Source organism: Calliphora vicina, chromosome 3 (assembly GCF_958450345.1).
Source record: "Calliphora vicina chromosome 3, idCalVici1.1, whole genome shotgun sequence".
In the NCBI taxonomy this organism is placed as follows: domain Eukaryota; kingdom Metazoa; phylum Arthropoda; class Insecta; order Diptera; family Calliphoridae; genus Calliphora; species Calliphora vicina.
Window position 1 is genome coordinate 23070679 of NC_088782.1, and position 16383 is coordinate 23087061.

General features: G+C 28.7%; 3 protein-coding genes across 5 annotated transcripts in view; 2 read left to right on the forward strand and 1 right to left on the reverse strand.

Annotated features, from left to right (window-relative positions):
• Positions 1-1793: 1793 nt before the first annotated feature.
• wrm1 (wurmchen 1) lies at positions 1794-2913 on the forward strand. The gene is made up of 3 exons (XM_065505519.1): positions 1794-1935; positions 2155-2687; positions 2746-2913. Exons 2-3 carry the CDS (start codon positions 2397-2399, stop codon positions 2911-2913), a joined length of 459 nt encoding a protein of 152 aa, XP_065361591.1. The 5' UTR covers positions 1794-1935; positions 2155-2396.
• A 35-nt stretch (positions 2914-2948) lies between these two features.
• Positions 2949-3715, forward strand: wrm2 (wurmchen 2). The gene has a single exon (XM_065505520.1). It carries the CDS (start codon positions 2949-2951, stop codon positions 3120-3122), a length of 174 nt encoding a protein of 57 aa, XP_065361592.1. The 3' UTR covers positions 3123-3715.
• A 1270-nt stretch (positions 3716-4985) lies between these two features.
• Positions 4986-16383, reverse strand: part of Lasp (lasp) — a 128489-nt gene continuing 117091 nt past the window's right edge. The window contains exons 5-7 of one of the 3 annotated variants that reach the window (XM_065506335.1): positions 13971-15344; positions 10652-10872; positions 4986-10430 (exon numbers count right to left, since the gene is read on the reverse strand). In XM_065506335.1, the coding sequence (XP_065362407.1) occupies positions 10251-10430; positions 10652-10872; positions 13971-15344 (1775 nt within the window). In that variant the 3' untranslated portion in view covers positions 4986-10250. The remainder of the gene's footprint in view (positions 10431-10651; positions 10873-13970; positions 15345-16383) is intronic. The other 2 variants (XM_065506336.1, XM_065506338.1) reach the window with 2 other exon arrangements.

Here is a 16383-nt window from a genome sequence, read left to right on the forward strand (position 1 = left end):
TTTTCTATCAAAAATAAGTCCAGAAAACAATAGCAAATAAATAAAGATTTCAAGCAAAAGGGTACACTATTTAAATTTAGTGTATTTTTTTTTAAGCCTTTATAAATTAGTTGAAATATATTAAAATAAACTTTAAGCAATAAACAAAATGGAACTAATTAAGTAATTCTGCTACAACATCATCACGAAATTCTAACACGGCAGTATGCGATCTATTAATAATCCAGTTGCCCCTAGTTCTGCCATCAACACTAACCATGTTACAAATTTAAATTATGCCGAAGTTGGGAACTCATCAAGACCTGCGAAACAGCTTGAATTTTGAAAAAAAATTTAGTGTTGAAGGACTATGAAAGCCAAAATGTAAAAAATTTAAAAAAATTTGTCTGTTCTTAAGGTTTACGAGTTATACACCTTTAAAATTTTGATATATATTTGTAAATATCTACTATACTGGATAATACTTCTAGACAATATGGATATCAATTGATATGATATATAATATAATTTCGATTGATATAAAATCAATATATCGTGGTTGGCGTAAACGTCATACGCCTACGACTGTTTCGTACTAGATTAAAGATAAAATGCAAACTGTTTCTCTAATCTAGTACGAAACTTCGTAGGCGTATGACGTTTACGCCAACCATGATAAGGGTGAATATGACTAAATCCATTAACCCATTGTGAGTCTAGGACTGTATTTTAGTTTTTCAATATTGAATTTTTTACTAAAGTGGTGTTATCTTAAACCCAAAAGCAAAAACAACCACAGGCAACTTTGACAGTTGACTTATCTTTTTACAAAAACAAAGTACCTGTTGTTTTTGTATATGTTGTATTTGTTGTAGGTCTGTCGTCACCTTCCAAGGTGCATTTAATAAGGTGCCATCGGCAGCACAGCTGATTATAGAAATAGCACGCACAAATGTCAAACTACATATATAAAAAATATTCGCCCGTACGTCAAACTCCAAGGCGAATTTATACAAGGTGGAGTCAGTCAAACAGCTGATAATTTTTTTTTCGCTTTTTGGTTCTAACAATTGTCAAACCTTGTTTTTATATTTAAATATCTACATATACTAAGCTTATTAACAAAAAATTTATTGTTTACATAAATAATTAAAGCCCTCACTATTCAATTATCTACACTATATTAAGTTTAAATACTTATTTGTTTAATTTTTCATTTTGGTTTTTTGACATTTGTTAAGACCAATCGTTGTTTTTGTAGAACTGACACCACCTTGTATGAATTCGCCTTGTCAAACTCTATATATAAAAAATAAGTGAATTCGCCTGTATTTATTTCAATTCACCACTGCTGTCACCTTGTTAAATACGCCTTGATGTTGTATTTGTTGTAGTTCTGTCCAAGGTGCAATTAATCTTGTAATATATGTTAATTGGCCTAGGAAGGCTTTTATATTACTGTGAATAAATAAATAAATAAATAAATAAATAAATAAATAAATATGCGTCATTGACATTAAATGCCTATAACCCTAAAACTAAGAGAGCAGGAAAAAATTTTAACATTTTTGTGCTTATAATTATGAGAGCTATAAACACCAAAAAAAATATTAAAATGCAAGCTGTTTCGATGATCTTGATTTATGCCAAATAGATTATCCCACTACAATAAATTTCAGTGAATTAATCAAGAATATTTATAATTGTGAATTCGCAATAAATATATTTTTTCTTTATGTGTAAAATGCAACGCTGTCATTAAACGCTGTTTAAACACAGCTCAATAAATAGTAAAATATAAAAAACGGGTTCATTCATAATTTTTTATTTGTTGTGTTGGAGACTTTTTATGAGGATCATAAAAAGAAAAATAAATAATCGAAAATAAATGTGGAATTAACAAAATACTAAATGTAAATTAAAAAATATAAAAAAACTTGACATTAAATACAAATTGTGAGTATTTATTTAAGATATTTTACGGCGAATGTATAACTTTTGTGCTTTTGCCATGTTAAAGATTCTAATACGAATTAAACGCCACACCCAAAAAAAAGCCAAGCTTATAAATTGGGGAGTGTCTACAATGAAAAACTCATTTTAAATCGAAAATTTAGAAAATGTTCAAGTCAAATTATATAGTAAGCTAAATATTCTTTATTTTCTTCCTTTTAGTGATATACTTTGGCGTTTTGGAATACACAGGAATATTCTAAGAGACTTATTAAATATCAATGCGTGTTGTTATGGTGAATCGTGTCGTCACAAGTGTTCAAAATAAAATTCATGTTGTTTACTTATTAATGCTTGCTAGCATTTTAATAGGGTGTAACTAAAAGACGCTGTTTGTGTTATTATTACATTACGTTTTTCCAAGTTTGACTTGTTTTGAAAAAGTAGTCTTCCGCTGATAGACTATGTCAACGCTCGACGAACGAACAGCTTACAAAAATAATCCATTTTTTACTGGTCATATTTATGGGAATTTTTCGCCATTTTATGTGACAATTGCTGTGTGTACCGTTGTACTTGGTTCCATAATAATTTTGAATATAATCTTTGGTTGCTGTTCGAAACATCGTCAGTACTGGCAGGATAGACATACAGGCAATCGCTGGCTAGTGTCAATTTGGTCGGCCACACCTCATAATCAACCACCATTAGATTTTACCGAACTGAAAGACGCCAAATATTTTCAAAGTCTACAGGTAATTTTTACTATTACTTGTATCAGAATTATGTATACCATGTTATTTTTTCCTACAGCCCGCTCCACGACTTTTTAGCGAAGATATCGAAGCTCAAGTAGAAGACGTGCCAATACATCACCAGTACCAACAAAGACATCCTCGTCACGAAGGCAGAGGTTTGCATCAACAAAGGCAACGTGAAGAATACGTAGAATTGCATACAAAACGAGAAAGCGACATATAATTGTTTTTCGTTTTTTTTTTAAATACTTATTAAAAATGGCTTTTATTATTCTGTATCCAGCCGTAGCTGCATTAGCCCTTTTCGTTGTCGGTGTTATTATCATAATGCTACGTTTTGGACCACGTCTCTGTGGTCTAAGACATCATGCATTGCCCGATAGTGAAGAGTATCGTGAGCGTGCTTACGATCATGAAATCAGCTATGCTTGATATTGAATGTACAAGTTTTACATATAGTCACCTAAAATGCAAAATAACGTTACAAAATTTCAAAATATTTTAAAGTGATGGGCAAAAAACCATTGCAATATGAAAAGTATCTCTCATATAAACTAATTTTCACAAATTTAAACAGAATGATAGTAATATAATTTAGTTTTTTTTTATATTACTATTTAGTAAGTTATTAATCATAATTTATCAAACATTCGATTTTGGTATTTTTGTTTTTACGTTGTTTTGTATATTATATGATGATATATATTTTATTTCTATACTTTAATCCCTCCATTTATTTTATTTAATAATTGTATTGCCTTATAAGTTTTTAAGTGCCTTCTCTATTCAAACAATATTTATTAAGTACATGCATACATATTTTTATTCGTAACATTCAAAAAAGTTCCGTCCAGTTTAAATTTTTTTAAAAAAATCAACTTTTCACAAATTATAGAATTAAGCTAAACATATCACATTGATTTATATATTTTTACAAATTTACTAAACTTTTTATTGCCTACATATGGTATTTTTAATAAATATATTTTACAAGTACAAATAATGATGTACTAAAAGAAAAATAACTATGTAGTATTGTTTAATTGTTGCTGCTATTTCTGTTGAGATAATGAATGCGGTAATTCGGCACCTGCTACGCCAATATGTGACATTTATTAGTTTTTGTTGTTATACCCTTCAGGACAACCTCGATTTTTGACCTATTTTGTATATATGTATATCTGGAAAACTAATTCGTTAGTAAAGATAATATGGATATCAAATAATAGATATTTTAAAGTCCTTTGCAATGACGTGTATAAGGCCAAAGTAAGTCGGACCTTACATGGGTCAAAATCGGGAAAAAAATTATTTTTATTAAATGTTTTTCACTAATAAAGTAAAATTTTCTTTTTTTTAAATTAAATAAAAATTTTAAAAGAAATTAAAAAAAAAATTTTGGCATAAAGTATAGATAATATGGATATCCAATAATAGACATTTCTAAAACTTTTGCAATGGCCAAAGTAAGTCGGACAGACAATGGGTTAAAATCTGGAAAAATATTTTTTACCCCGAATTTTTTTTCAACAAAAAAATTTGTTATTAAATGTTTTTCACTAATACATTAATTTTTTTTTTAATTAAAGAAAAACGTGAAAAAAAATTAAAATTTCCCTATTAATTTTTTTTTTAAATTTCGTTTACCTAAAAATATGTATTTAAAATTTTTATTTTATAGTATAATTTGGTGATGGGTATATAAGATTCGGCACAGCTCTCTTGTCTACTTATTATACCCTTCACCATGAGTGGCAACGGTATATACATATAAGTTTGTCATTCCGTTTGTAATTTCTACATTTTTCATTTGCGACCCCACAAAGTATATATATTCTGAATCGTTATAGATAGCGGAGTCGATATAGCCATGTCCGTCTGTCCGTCTGTGTGTTGAAATCAACTTTCTGAAGCCCCCAAATAACTTACATACACGAATGATACATCAATATCTCCGAAATTCTAACGGTTCGGTTGCTATTTAAAATCGAGAAAATCGGTCCACAAATGGCTAAGATATAAGGAAAAACCAGGACAACCTCGATTTTTGACCTATTTTTGATCCATATCTGGATTATTAAATCATTAATATAGACAATATGGATATCTAATGATAGATATTTCACAGACCTGTGCAACGACGTATATAAGACCATAGTAAGTTGGACCTACAATGGGTCAAAACGTGTTTTGTAAATCGAATCCACATGATTTACTAGTTTTACTTTCGTGTAAACATACCTGTTTGAATGTACAAAATCATTCGTTTTTAAAATTTTTAATTGAAACACACACTTTCGTTTAGTTTTATTCAATAGTTTTATTTAATTTATTTTCTTTTTATAATATTTATTTATACTGGCTTTTTAGTTGTCGATAAGTTTATTTATTAAGAAGCTGTTTGTTTGTTTGTTTTTGCATATAAATTCATAAATTGTGATTGCTTGTAGTATTTGTGGTGTTTTACTTCTTCTTGTTTTTATCTACTTTATAAAATAATTATTATGTTTTTGTTTGTTTTTAATGGTATTCCTTAAATTAATTAACTAAATATAAAAGTTTCAAAATTAACATGCAATAATAACATTTCATAAAGAACAAAATTAAAAACTTTTCTTTATATGCAGATAAAGATTTGTATTAATTAAACTGTTGCTTTTGCTTTGAGTTTAATAGTATTTTTTTCAATTTCCATATGCAAAACAGATTTTTAAAGTTGTTTTAATAATTTAATACTTTCTTTTTATGTAGATAATTTATTATATAAATGCAAGTTTAACTTGGTTTATTTTTAAAAGATTTTTTATTATTTTCTTTATTTAACAATAAATAATTGTTTGTTTATAAATCCACTTTTTTAAAATGTTAGTAAATCATTTAATAAAATTACATTAAATAAATTAAATATAAATTATTAAAGAAAATTGTGTTTAACTTTTCTTTATAATAGTTTTTTTTTTTTTTTGCAAATAAAAGGCACTTTTAAAGTATTTTTATTTAGTTTTTTTTTTAAATCTTAAAACCATTTTAGTTGAAAATTAAAAGTAAAAGCTTGGTTTTGTTTAGTGTTTTAATGTTGTTTCTAATTGTGTATAAAATTGCGGTAAAAATGTTTAATAAGGTTTTTTTTTGTATATTTTATTAATTATTGTATAATTTTTCTTTCTAACAGACTTTTGTGGTTTTCTAAAAAAGGGTTTTATTTGTTTTTATATGTTACTAATTGATTTATGTTGTATATGTAGGTTTATTACTATAGATAATAAGATGGCAATAACAACTTTTGATTCCTTTTAACAAATTCCCAGCTACATGTTTCATGTCTCTATCAAATGGCTAGACAAAATCAATTTGTACTGAAAACCTAATAATATTTTCATATTATATATTAATTTAATGATCTGTAGATGATGTTTGTTTAAATGTTTTAATTTCCAGCTGGCCGGTTTCACTAAAATTCTGAGAAATTTTCAGAATTTTTTTTTTTGGATTCCCATTGCATTGCCATTCTCAGTTTTTTTTTAATTGTTTATATGCATGTATAATATTAGACTAACTAGAAAAGCTTGTTGGTTTTATTTTATATACTTGTATAATAAAAAACATTTTATCAAATTTCTTTATAAGTATTTAAAAAAAAAAACAGTTTTAACTATGTATTTGTATTGTTGTATGTGATATACAAATAGGCCGCCTCAACATCCCCACTCAGTTATTGAAATTTAGTATTAATTGTATGTGTATTTATTACCTTTAAATGTGTCAATCTACAAAATAAAATATTTTGATTTGAAAACACCAAAGGAGAATTGTTTTTAAAATACTTTAATAAAATTATGTATATTTAAAACAAAATTGAATAAACATTGCGATTCGACAGTGTTTCATTTCTTATTAAATGTCGAAATAATGCCCGTAATATCAATTACGGGAGAAAAAATAATTGGCAATTTTTACAAGTAGATATTGATTTGAAATTAATGTCAAGTTATGATATCCGATGATATCTATTTGTTGAAATTACGTTTGAATTAATTAATTCCGAGGAATATTTTTGTAGAAAATCCCGTGATATTATTGTCGGGACATTTAGGGAAATTCTGTACAAGCTTTCTTCTTAAAGTTATGATTTATTGCCAATCGAATGATTCGTTTATATTCATATATTATTTCTGATCCAAGCTAGTGATTCACATTAAGAGTGAATCACTAGCTTGGATCAGGAAAATTATCATTTCTAATAGGTCGTCTTAGTTTTAGGAATTATTGAGATGCTTAACATAATATAAAAACTTTAAGGAATTTCATATTTAGAGAAAATAACGACAATAATATTGGCTTAAATTTGTTTATATAAAAAGTTATTATTTGAAACGAACTACACATTTTTTTCCCGGTGTAATTTTGGCTTAATTTAGTATTAAAAAATTCCCGGGAATGAACTGATTTTTTTAATATTTTCCGGGAGTGATAAAAGTCCGGGAAATTATACTCTAATAACTCTACTTTTAATGTTTTTAATAATTTTTGTTAACATTAAATAACATTTATTAAATCAAGTGTTGAGAGTTCACTTAAACATTTTTACCAATAAAAATTATCCTCCTTTCGGTTCGACTTTAAAAATAACTTTCTTCCGACTAAAATCTTTAACTGCACCCCAATAGATTTTTGTTTATTTACAAAATATCAGATACGATTTTATGAAGTCTGTAAATATTTAGTTTATAGTTTTTGTCACAAAAATTAACTATAGTCTAATAATTATTAACCATTTTATTATTTATTTAAAGTTTGATTTAGTCCAAATACATCATTAGTTCACTTAAGTACACTCATCCAATTTGAATTCGCCAAGAGTCCTGTGAGTTCAAATCACAAATGTTTTGCGCGTGTTAGAACATGCCCGTTACCCTATGGTTGTCAAGATAAAAAATTATCACGTATAGTCCCCATTTATGAAATATTTGTTAGTGCTTTTGCTGAGACAACTTTGTCTTGACAACAAACGTTATTAATTGTTATGATAAATAGATTTTTTTAAAAAAAAATTGTCAAGGGGGTTAATAATTTAAAGTTTGCTTCCTGGTATTTTTTTTTTTGTAATGAGGCGGCCCAATATCTATTTATGTATATATTTTATTAATCATGTGTTAATTTCTCATTTAAAATTTTTAATATATATTTTTTTAAATGCACTATTTTATGGCTATAGTAAATTCATTTTAAAGATAGATATACATACATTCATTTACTTCGTTATTTTGAAATTCATTTCAACTCACATAAAGACCTATTTCATACATTTGTTTTTATATTTTTTATAAACAAATTTTAGGGTAAGGGATTTATAAAAGGCCTATTTAGAAATTAGTAATTTTATATGTTTGTTAAGGTTTTATGTCCGCAATTTCAACAAATATATATCTATCAGTGCATAGTATTATGGGCATAAATAGTTTAAACCGTAGATATCTATTTGTTGAAATTACTGGCATTATTGAAATAATGAAACAAGATTAACAATTTTTATAATTTTTATACAAAAATCGTTAATTTGAAATGATTTTTTGTAATCTTTAATAAACCATAAATGATAATTTTCCCAATGTCTTGTTTGAAATTCAAGTATTTGTTGTTATAATGTAAATGCAAAACCAAATAATATTGCCCGTAACATAGAATAAATATATAGAACGGAAGTTTGTAGTGGTAAATTAAAGTGATTTTCATTAATATTTAAAGTTTTATAAAAATACATTTGGAAATTTAAAACAAATCTTTTGTGAAAAACTTAAAAAGTTCATGCGACATTTTGTTAAACAACATGTTAAACGTTTGAATAAGTTTTTATGGAAAAAATTACAATTTCAAAACGTTTCGTTTTATAAAATGACATTCTTATAAAATCAATTGCATTAGCGCATTCAATTTACATACGTTTTATAAAAGCAGGCCATAAATAAATAGTATTATTAACCCTGTCACAAAAGTGGAATTAATTCCATATATTGCTTCTTCAGAAAAAGTAGAACGAATATTTTTTTCGGAATGAAAAAACCACATTCAGTTTTACAAGTGGAATTGATATTTGTTTTTCTCAAAATGTTAATCCATATCTGATTAAAATTTTACTACGTTGTCGAGTTATAATCAGAAAAACAGTTCAAATAAGCATTTTTACTGGAATTCTAGTTGAAAGCAAGTGTAATTCAAGACTTGAATTAAAGTCAAGCCATTGAATTACACTTGTATTACACTAAATTCAAGCCATGTTTTTTATTTGAAAAATATTTTCAAATATTTTTCAAGTTAAAAAAATGTGCAAGAGCTAGAATTTTTGAGGCTTTGGTGCTTATTGGGAGAATTATTAAATCTTTTTGGAATTATCAAAATCAACCGTAATCTGAAGAAGCTAAAACCAAATCGATCGGAATAATAACTAATGGATTAAAACCATTCCGATTGAAATGTGTGAGAGGCCTGATATTTTTTTTTAAACAAATTCATTAGGAGTATGTTTGTTGTTCTATTACTTAAATATTATTTAATTCAATTAATTTATTTTTCATTTCGTTTATTAATAAAATAGAAAGAACATTTAAAAATTAATAATTTCTTTAGATACATATTTTGCAAAAAAATTTCGTTTTAAATAGTTTCTTTTATAAATTAAAGCTGCTCAAAATATACAATTGTTAGTATTATAAAATTGGTCTTATTTCATATTCATATATGTACTATGTATGTTTGTATGTAAGTATTTATATAAAAAACTTTATATTTCTTTGCTAGCAAGAAATATAAATAAAAAAAAAAATATATTCAAAAACAAGAATTTAATTAAAAACAAATACAAATTTTTCAAAATTGAAATTTTGAAAGAGAAACCCTGATTATAGTTTAATGATTAATAATAATAAATGTTAGTTAAGGGTTAAAAATATTTTCGTTTTCCTTAATTTGTTGGTTGCTTTTCTCATATAATAATTTCCAAATAAAACTCAGTTATTTTTGTTAAAATACATGATTTAGTAAATAATAATAAAAATTTTGTTGTTGTGATCGATCATCCTCTTTGGAGTGCGTGTCAACGCCTCCATTTATTTGCGATTTATGTTTAATAGTGTTTTTATTATTGTTGCTATTATTTTCGTTGTTGTTGCTTTTGTTATCATCGAAAAAGACATTAGAGAATATTATAAATACAAGAGCTAAATAAACGCATAATATTAAAATGACAGCAATGTGATTTGTACAACAACAACTGTGTTTTGTTGACAAATTATTGCTACTGATATTACGAAGATTACTACGTGACGTAGTCATTAAATTACTACGTCGATTTATAAGGGGTGCTGGGCCATTGTTGGTAATTGTCGCATTTGTGGTGGTCGTGTTGCTGCTGATGCCATTCATGCTGCTGTTGCTGTTAATATTGCTGTTGCCATGGCCATTTTTAATAATTTGTTTGTGTTTGATGCCATTGCTGGTGGTGGTGTTGTTGTTCATATTATTATTGGCCTTATTATTAGTGGCAACAGTTGCATTCATTCCCTATTATATAACCGCATTCTCTACATAATTAGCTGGCAACATACCGGTTTTGCCAGTACGTTCCACACGTCCAGTCATCCAGCCCGAATCAATAGACTCCACTTCGAATATAATATCACCTTCACGGAAACTAACTTCGTCAACATCTTGGGCTTCATAATCGTACAGAGCACGATAAACACGCTGCAAGATAAAACCAAACAAATTAATAAATCACTTAAAAAGGTTATAGATCGTTGTTAACTAAAAATGGAAAATGGTAAAACTGTAATATTGAGAAAATAAAAATTGTAATTTAGAAAAGCTTGTTAATATTGAGAAAAATAACTTGAAATTAAGAAATCCAAAACTAATATTAATTGACTCGTTGTAATAACAAATACGAAATGTTTATGAAAACTTACCAAACTCTGTTTCGACTGTTTTGGCTGTACACTGTGATGTAATTGTTGTTGTTGCTGCTGCTGCTGTTGAACTGTTGGCATTTGTTGATAGTATTGCTGCTGTTGTTGTAATTGATGTTGCTGCTGTTGCAATTGTTGTTCAGCTGATAAAGAACCATAAATACCATTAACAGGATCAATATCGGCTACCGAACCAATACGTTTTGGATAAGAATTATTAACTGAATGGCAAATAAAGAAACAAATTAAATAATAAATTGCAAAATATAATGAAACAATAGAAACAAATTTTAAAAACGTAATTAACCCGCCAATTTAAAATCAAATAAATTTATTCTCCATTACCCCCTGTCTATACTTGACAAATATTTATCATAACAATTAACGACGTTTGTTGTCAAGACAAAGTTTTCTGAGCAAAAGCACTAACAATTTTATCATAACAAAGCAATAATTCTAATAAATGGAGACTATACCTAATCATTTTTTATCTTGACAATCATTTTGACGTTTATCATAATAAAAATTTATCAGGTAAATTTCATAATTTTAAAATTGAAGGACAAGATATTTAATTGATTAAATATCTTTGTTTTATTGTCAAAAAACATAAATTTAAAAACAAAGTTAACTATTAGTGGAAGTAAAATTTGAGTCACCACTGGCGGGTTAAACATATTTCCAAATAAACCAAATATTTTTTTTTAAATACTATAGGGACCTGCATCGCATTTTATGGCCTATAAACTAAGCCAATGGTTCATATTTTATAGATCTCTAATATTGAACATCTCGAATTTGTTATGAAAAATTAGCAATGATCAGGATTGATTAACTTTGGAACGCCTTATTCGATTTAAACAAACGTGGTATCTTTTGATAAAATTTTGTTACATCTTTATTGGACCTACAAAATTGGAAAATGTACTTTATCATTTGATATTTCAAAAACGGATACTTTTCAAAGTGCGAGAGATGGGTTGTTCGGTTTAGAGACAAAGATCGCTCAGGCCAGCCATAAATGTTTTGAAGACCGAGATTTGGAGGCATTACATCATGAAAATTGTTTTCAAACTCAACAAGAGCTTGAACATTCAAGCAGCAATTTCAAAACATTTGCGAGCAGAAGGATTCATCCAAAAGAAAGGAAATTGGGCTAACATACGAATTGAAAGCCGAGAGACCTTGAAATACGATTTTGCATGTCCGAAATGATGTTTGAACTCTATAAAAGAAAATAATTTTTGTACCAAATCATTTCTTGCGATAATCCATTACCATAACACGAAGCGTAATAGATTCTATGTGAAGCCCGGCCAACCAACCAAATCGACACCAAACTGAAATATTCAAGGTGCGAGCATAAGGGTTCTATCTATTATGAGCTGATGAAATCTGGCCAGACATTTGAGCATTTGACATAAAACCGTAATATTCCATCATGACATAGTTCTTAACAGGTATGTATTACATACCTGTTAAGAACTATTTAGAATAAAGTGGTTGGGAAGTTTTGCTTCACCCGTGTTATAGTCCAGACCTTGCCCCGTCCTAATACTACTTTGTTCGGTCGATGCAGAACAATCTCTCTGGGAAACTCCTCACCTTAGAACCGAGTATCCGAAATTGGCATGATACGCTCTTTCAAAAGATGAGCAGTTTTGTTGGATCGGAATCCAATGTTGCAAGAAAGATGGCAAAAGGTCATAGCTAACAATACTTTGAATAAATTTATATTGTACAAATAATGTTTCAAAATAAAAGCTAAACATTTTTAAAAATCCCGCATTCTTAAGTTTACACCCAATATAATAATGAAAATGTCTCAAATTAAAAAAAACATTTAAATTAAATTAATTAGAACAAATAATATTTTTTGCATGAAAGATGTGTAAAACATACAATTAAATAAATAAATCACACAAAAAGGGAAGCTTGAAAACACAGTAGTTGCAAATAAAATGAAGCAGTAATGAAATAAAAGCCTTATCAATGGCAGGGATGATAAATTCAGTACAATTATACATGTTGCAATACAATTCGGACTTAGTGTAGAAACGCAAGTTTATGGATTTCAATACGGATTCCGCAAATTAAATCTCATACTGTTCCGCAAGCTTGTGTTTATAATCTTAATTTTAACCCTCTAACGGTTTAGGCTGAGATCAGCTGTTAATTTTTGTTTAATTTTTATAATAAATCATCAAATGATTCTGAAACAATTGAATTTAATTTAGCTTTAGACAGTTTGATGGTTAAGTAATTTATCGATATTGAATAGATAATAAAAATGACATTAAATCTAGGCCATTGCACGCCATTCCAATTTGTTTTTAGCTGTCATAAAAAGAAATAAATAAAGTATAATTTACTAAAATTTATGTATTTCCATTTACAGTAACGTTTCGGCAAAAAAATATGAAAAATGTAAACGCAGTACATATTAAAATAAAAACTATGTTAATATAATGGTATTATAACAGCACGTTCCTCATTAATCAAGTAGTATTCAAATTCGTACCTAACAAATTAAACCGACGTAAACAGATTTTTAAATTTTGTGACTGGATGATGAACGGATGGAATGTCGAGTCTTCTAAATTTGAAAGACCCTACATCAAAGAATATAAATTAAACTAAGTTTTCGTAATTGAAAACACAAAAAATAACAAAAATGTGTTTTCAATAACGGAAATAATTTATTCAATAATTTTTGTATTTAAAGTTCAACCAATAACGAAAATTGTATTATTCAATTGTCTAAATTATCAAATTCAAAACTCAAAATTCAATAGAAAATATCAGAAAATTTAGTTTTTGAGCACATGAATACTTGATTCAATTATAAAATAATTGAAACCAGTTCAATATGTGATATACATATATTTGAATTGAAACGGTTTAGAAAATAGTTTTTTCTGTGGAAAGTAAGTATCCAGAAAAAATGTAGATTCCTCAACTAAAAATGAGTTAAAAACTGTCAATATAAAGAGAATTTAGAAATCAATGATTGAATTGCGGAATAATATCGAAAGGCAAATTAATTTATCTTAATTCCGTTTACAATAAATAAAAATTTTTTTTATCAAAATTCTTTGCTTACATTTTTTTTATATTAAACATTTTTCAATTTTTTATTTGCCCATAAGTTATTGGCCTCAACGAAAAATATTTTTATGTAATTTTACATTTCAAATCTACATTGATTGGTTCTCATTAAATACTTTTGTTGTGTGAATTAAAATAAAATTTTCAACTTTTTACCGCACTATTATTATATTAGCATTTTAAAATGTAACTAACTACAACTACTACTCACCATTACCACGACTATCGGAACTATAGATCAGGGTAGTACTTTGTCTATTTGGATTCGGTAAATTACGTGGACCATCTGATAGCGGATCATAGTCAGCTATTTTACCAATGCTACCATTGATGACAACACCATTGCTATTGGCATGATGATGGTGGTGATGCGATGTGGTCTGTACACCACCGTTATTTAGGGAACTGACGACGCCGCCACCACCACCAGCACTAGCGGCACTAGCAGACGATGCAAATGAATTTTGGCCAGATGATGAGGATGGTGTTGGCAAATTAGTTGCTGATGGATAATTATTGTAATTAGTGTTGGAAAATAATTGTTGAGTAGCAGAAGCAGTATTGCCGGGATTAGCGGATCCAGAGGAAGTATAGGAAGAGGCGGAAGAGGTTTGCTGTTGGAGGGTGGCAATTGGAGCACCGTTATTGTTTTGTAGTGTTGCAGTGTTGTTGATGTTATTGTTAATGTGATGTTGTTGCTGCTGTTGTTGTTGGTGTTGTTGATATAATTGAGAGTGTGTTTGTTGTTGCTGTTGTTGTGGTTGTGATGTTGGTGTCGCTTGTGGTCTGGAATAGTTTTTATTGTCGTACTGATCATAGGAGTATGAAGAGGGTGTGGAGGAAGAGGATGGTGTGGATGATTGGGAGGAATCGGCCTGAATGGCACCAGTTGGATGATGGGAACTTTGTAATATAGCTGAGCGCAATTGATTATATGTATTACTAGGTTGTTGATATTGCTGTTGTTGCTGCTGCTGATGTTGTTGTTGCAACTGATGTTGCTGTTGTTGTTGTTGCTGCAGATTGGTTGCTGTCGAAGTAGAAGATGGATATAAATGAGAAGTTTGTTTTATTCCTTGTTGTTGCTGATGTTGCAATTGTTGTTGTTGTTGCTGTTGTTGTGGGGTTAATTGACGCAATGTTTGTGGTTGTTGATAGTGTTGGTATTGTTGTTGTTGCTGTTCATGTTGTATAAATTGTTGTTGTAGTGGTGTAGCATATTGATGCTGATGGTGTTGCTGTTGCGCATGTGTTTGTGATGTTTGCTGTTGTTGCTGTCTACTATTGCTGTTGTGTTGCTGATAGACTTGTGTTGTTCCAGCTTGATTGCTGGGTACAATGTGAGCAGTATTGTGTTGTTGATGGTGTATGGGTGGTGGTGGCATTGCCTGCTGTGGTTGTGGTTGTTGTTGTTGTGGTGTATAATGGTATTGGTGTTGTTGTGGTTGTGGCTGCTGCTGTTGTTGCATGGGCAAACGTGGGGACTGTTGTTGTGGTGGCAATGGTGAATGGGATGTCTGTATTTGGGGTGCGTATTGTGCGAATTGTTCAGCTGCCAATTGTTCTGAGAAATATTCCGATTCATCTATTAAATTTTGATTTTTTTTTTAGTTTGTTATTTATTTGTGTGCGCGGTGAGTATATATTGTTGTATTTCCAATTAGGTTGTTGTCATTGATAAAATTCATAATTTTTTTTTACCACCACACAAGTTTGAGGTTTGTATTTTATACATTTTTTTGTGGTTTATTAATTTGATTTGTTGTGGTGAATGTTGTAATGAATGGTGGTGTGGTGGTCAATTTGAATGTGGTTGATGATTAAGGTGAAAATTTGGTGAAGTTGAGTTTATTATTTTCACAAAACAAGCAACATACAGGATGACACAATTAAAACATAAAATTAAAATGGAAAAAAATGAAAAAAAAAATAATAAGTAAAATTAATTGATAAAATATTTTGAATAATAAAATACATAACTTAAATAATTAAATAATTCAAAGTTTTAGTTTCTAAATGTTATTAGTCAAATTTCCTATCAGTTTCAGTTCAGTTCAGTTTCAGTTCAGTTTCAGTTCTGTTTCAGTTCAGTTTCAGTTTCAGTTCAGGTTCAGTTCAGGTTCAGTTTAGTTTCAGTTCAGTTTCAGTACAGTTTCAGTTCAGGTTCAGTTCAGTTTCAGTTCAGTTTCAGTTCAGTTTCAGTTCAGTTTCAGTTCAGTTTCAGTTCTGTTTCAGTTCAGTTTCAGTTCAGTTTCAGTTCAGTTTCAGTTCAGTTCAGTTTCAGTTCAGTTTCAGTTCAGTTTCAGTTTCAGTTCAGTTTCAGTTCAGTTTCAGTTCAGTTTCAGTTCAGTTTCAGTTCAGTTTCAGTTCAGTTTCAGTTCTGTTTCAGTTCAGTTTCAGTTCAGTTTCAGTTCAGTTTCAGTTCAGTTTCAGTACAGTTTCAGTTCAGTTTCAGTTCAGGTTCAGTTTCAGTTCAGTTTCAGTTCAGTTTCAGTTCAGTTTCAGTTCAGTTTCAGTTCAGTTTCAGTTCAATTTCAGTTCAGTTTCAGTTCAGTTTCAGTTCAGTTCAGTTTCAGTTCAGTTTCAGTTCAGTTTCAGTTCAGTTTCAGTTCAGTTTCAGTTCA

Bases quoted from the DNA above. Each gene is read 5' to 3' on its own strand.
- wrm2 (XM_065505520.1), top strand. From the start codon at position 2,949: ATGGCTTTTATTATTCTGTATCCAGCCGTAGCTGCATTAGCCCTTTTC.
- wrm1 (XM_065505519.1), top strand. From the start codon at position 2,397: ATGTCAACGCTCGACGAACGAACAGCTTACAAAAATAATCCATTTTTT. The intron at 2,688-2,745 runs GTAATTTTTACT...TTTTTCCTACAG, and splicing joins AATATTTTCAAAGTCTACAG to CCCGCTCCACGACTTTTTAG.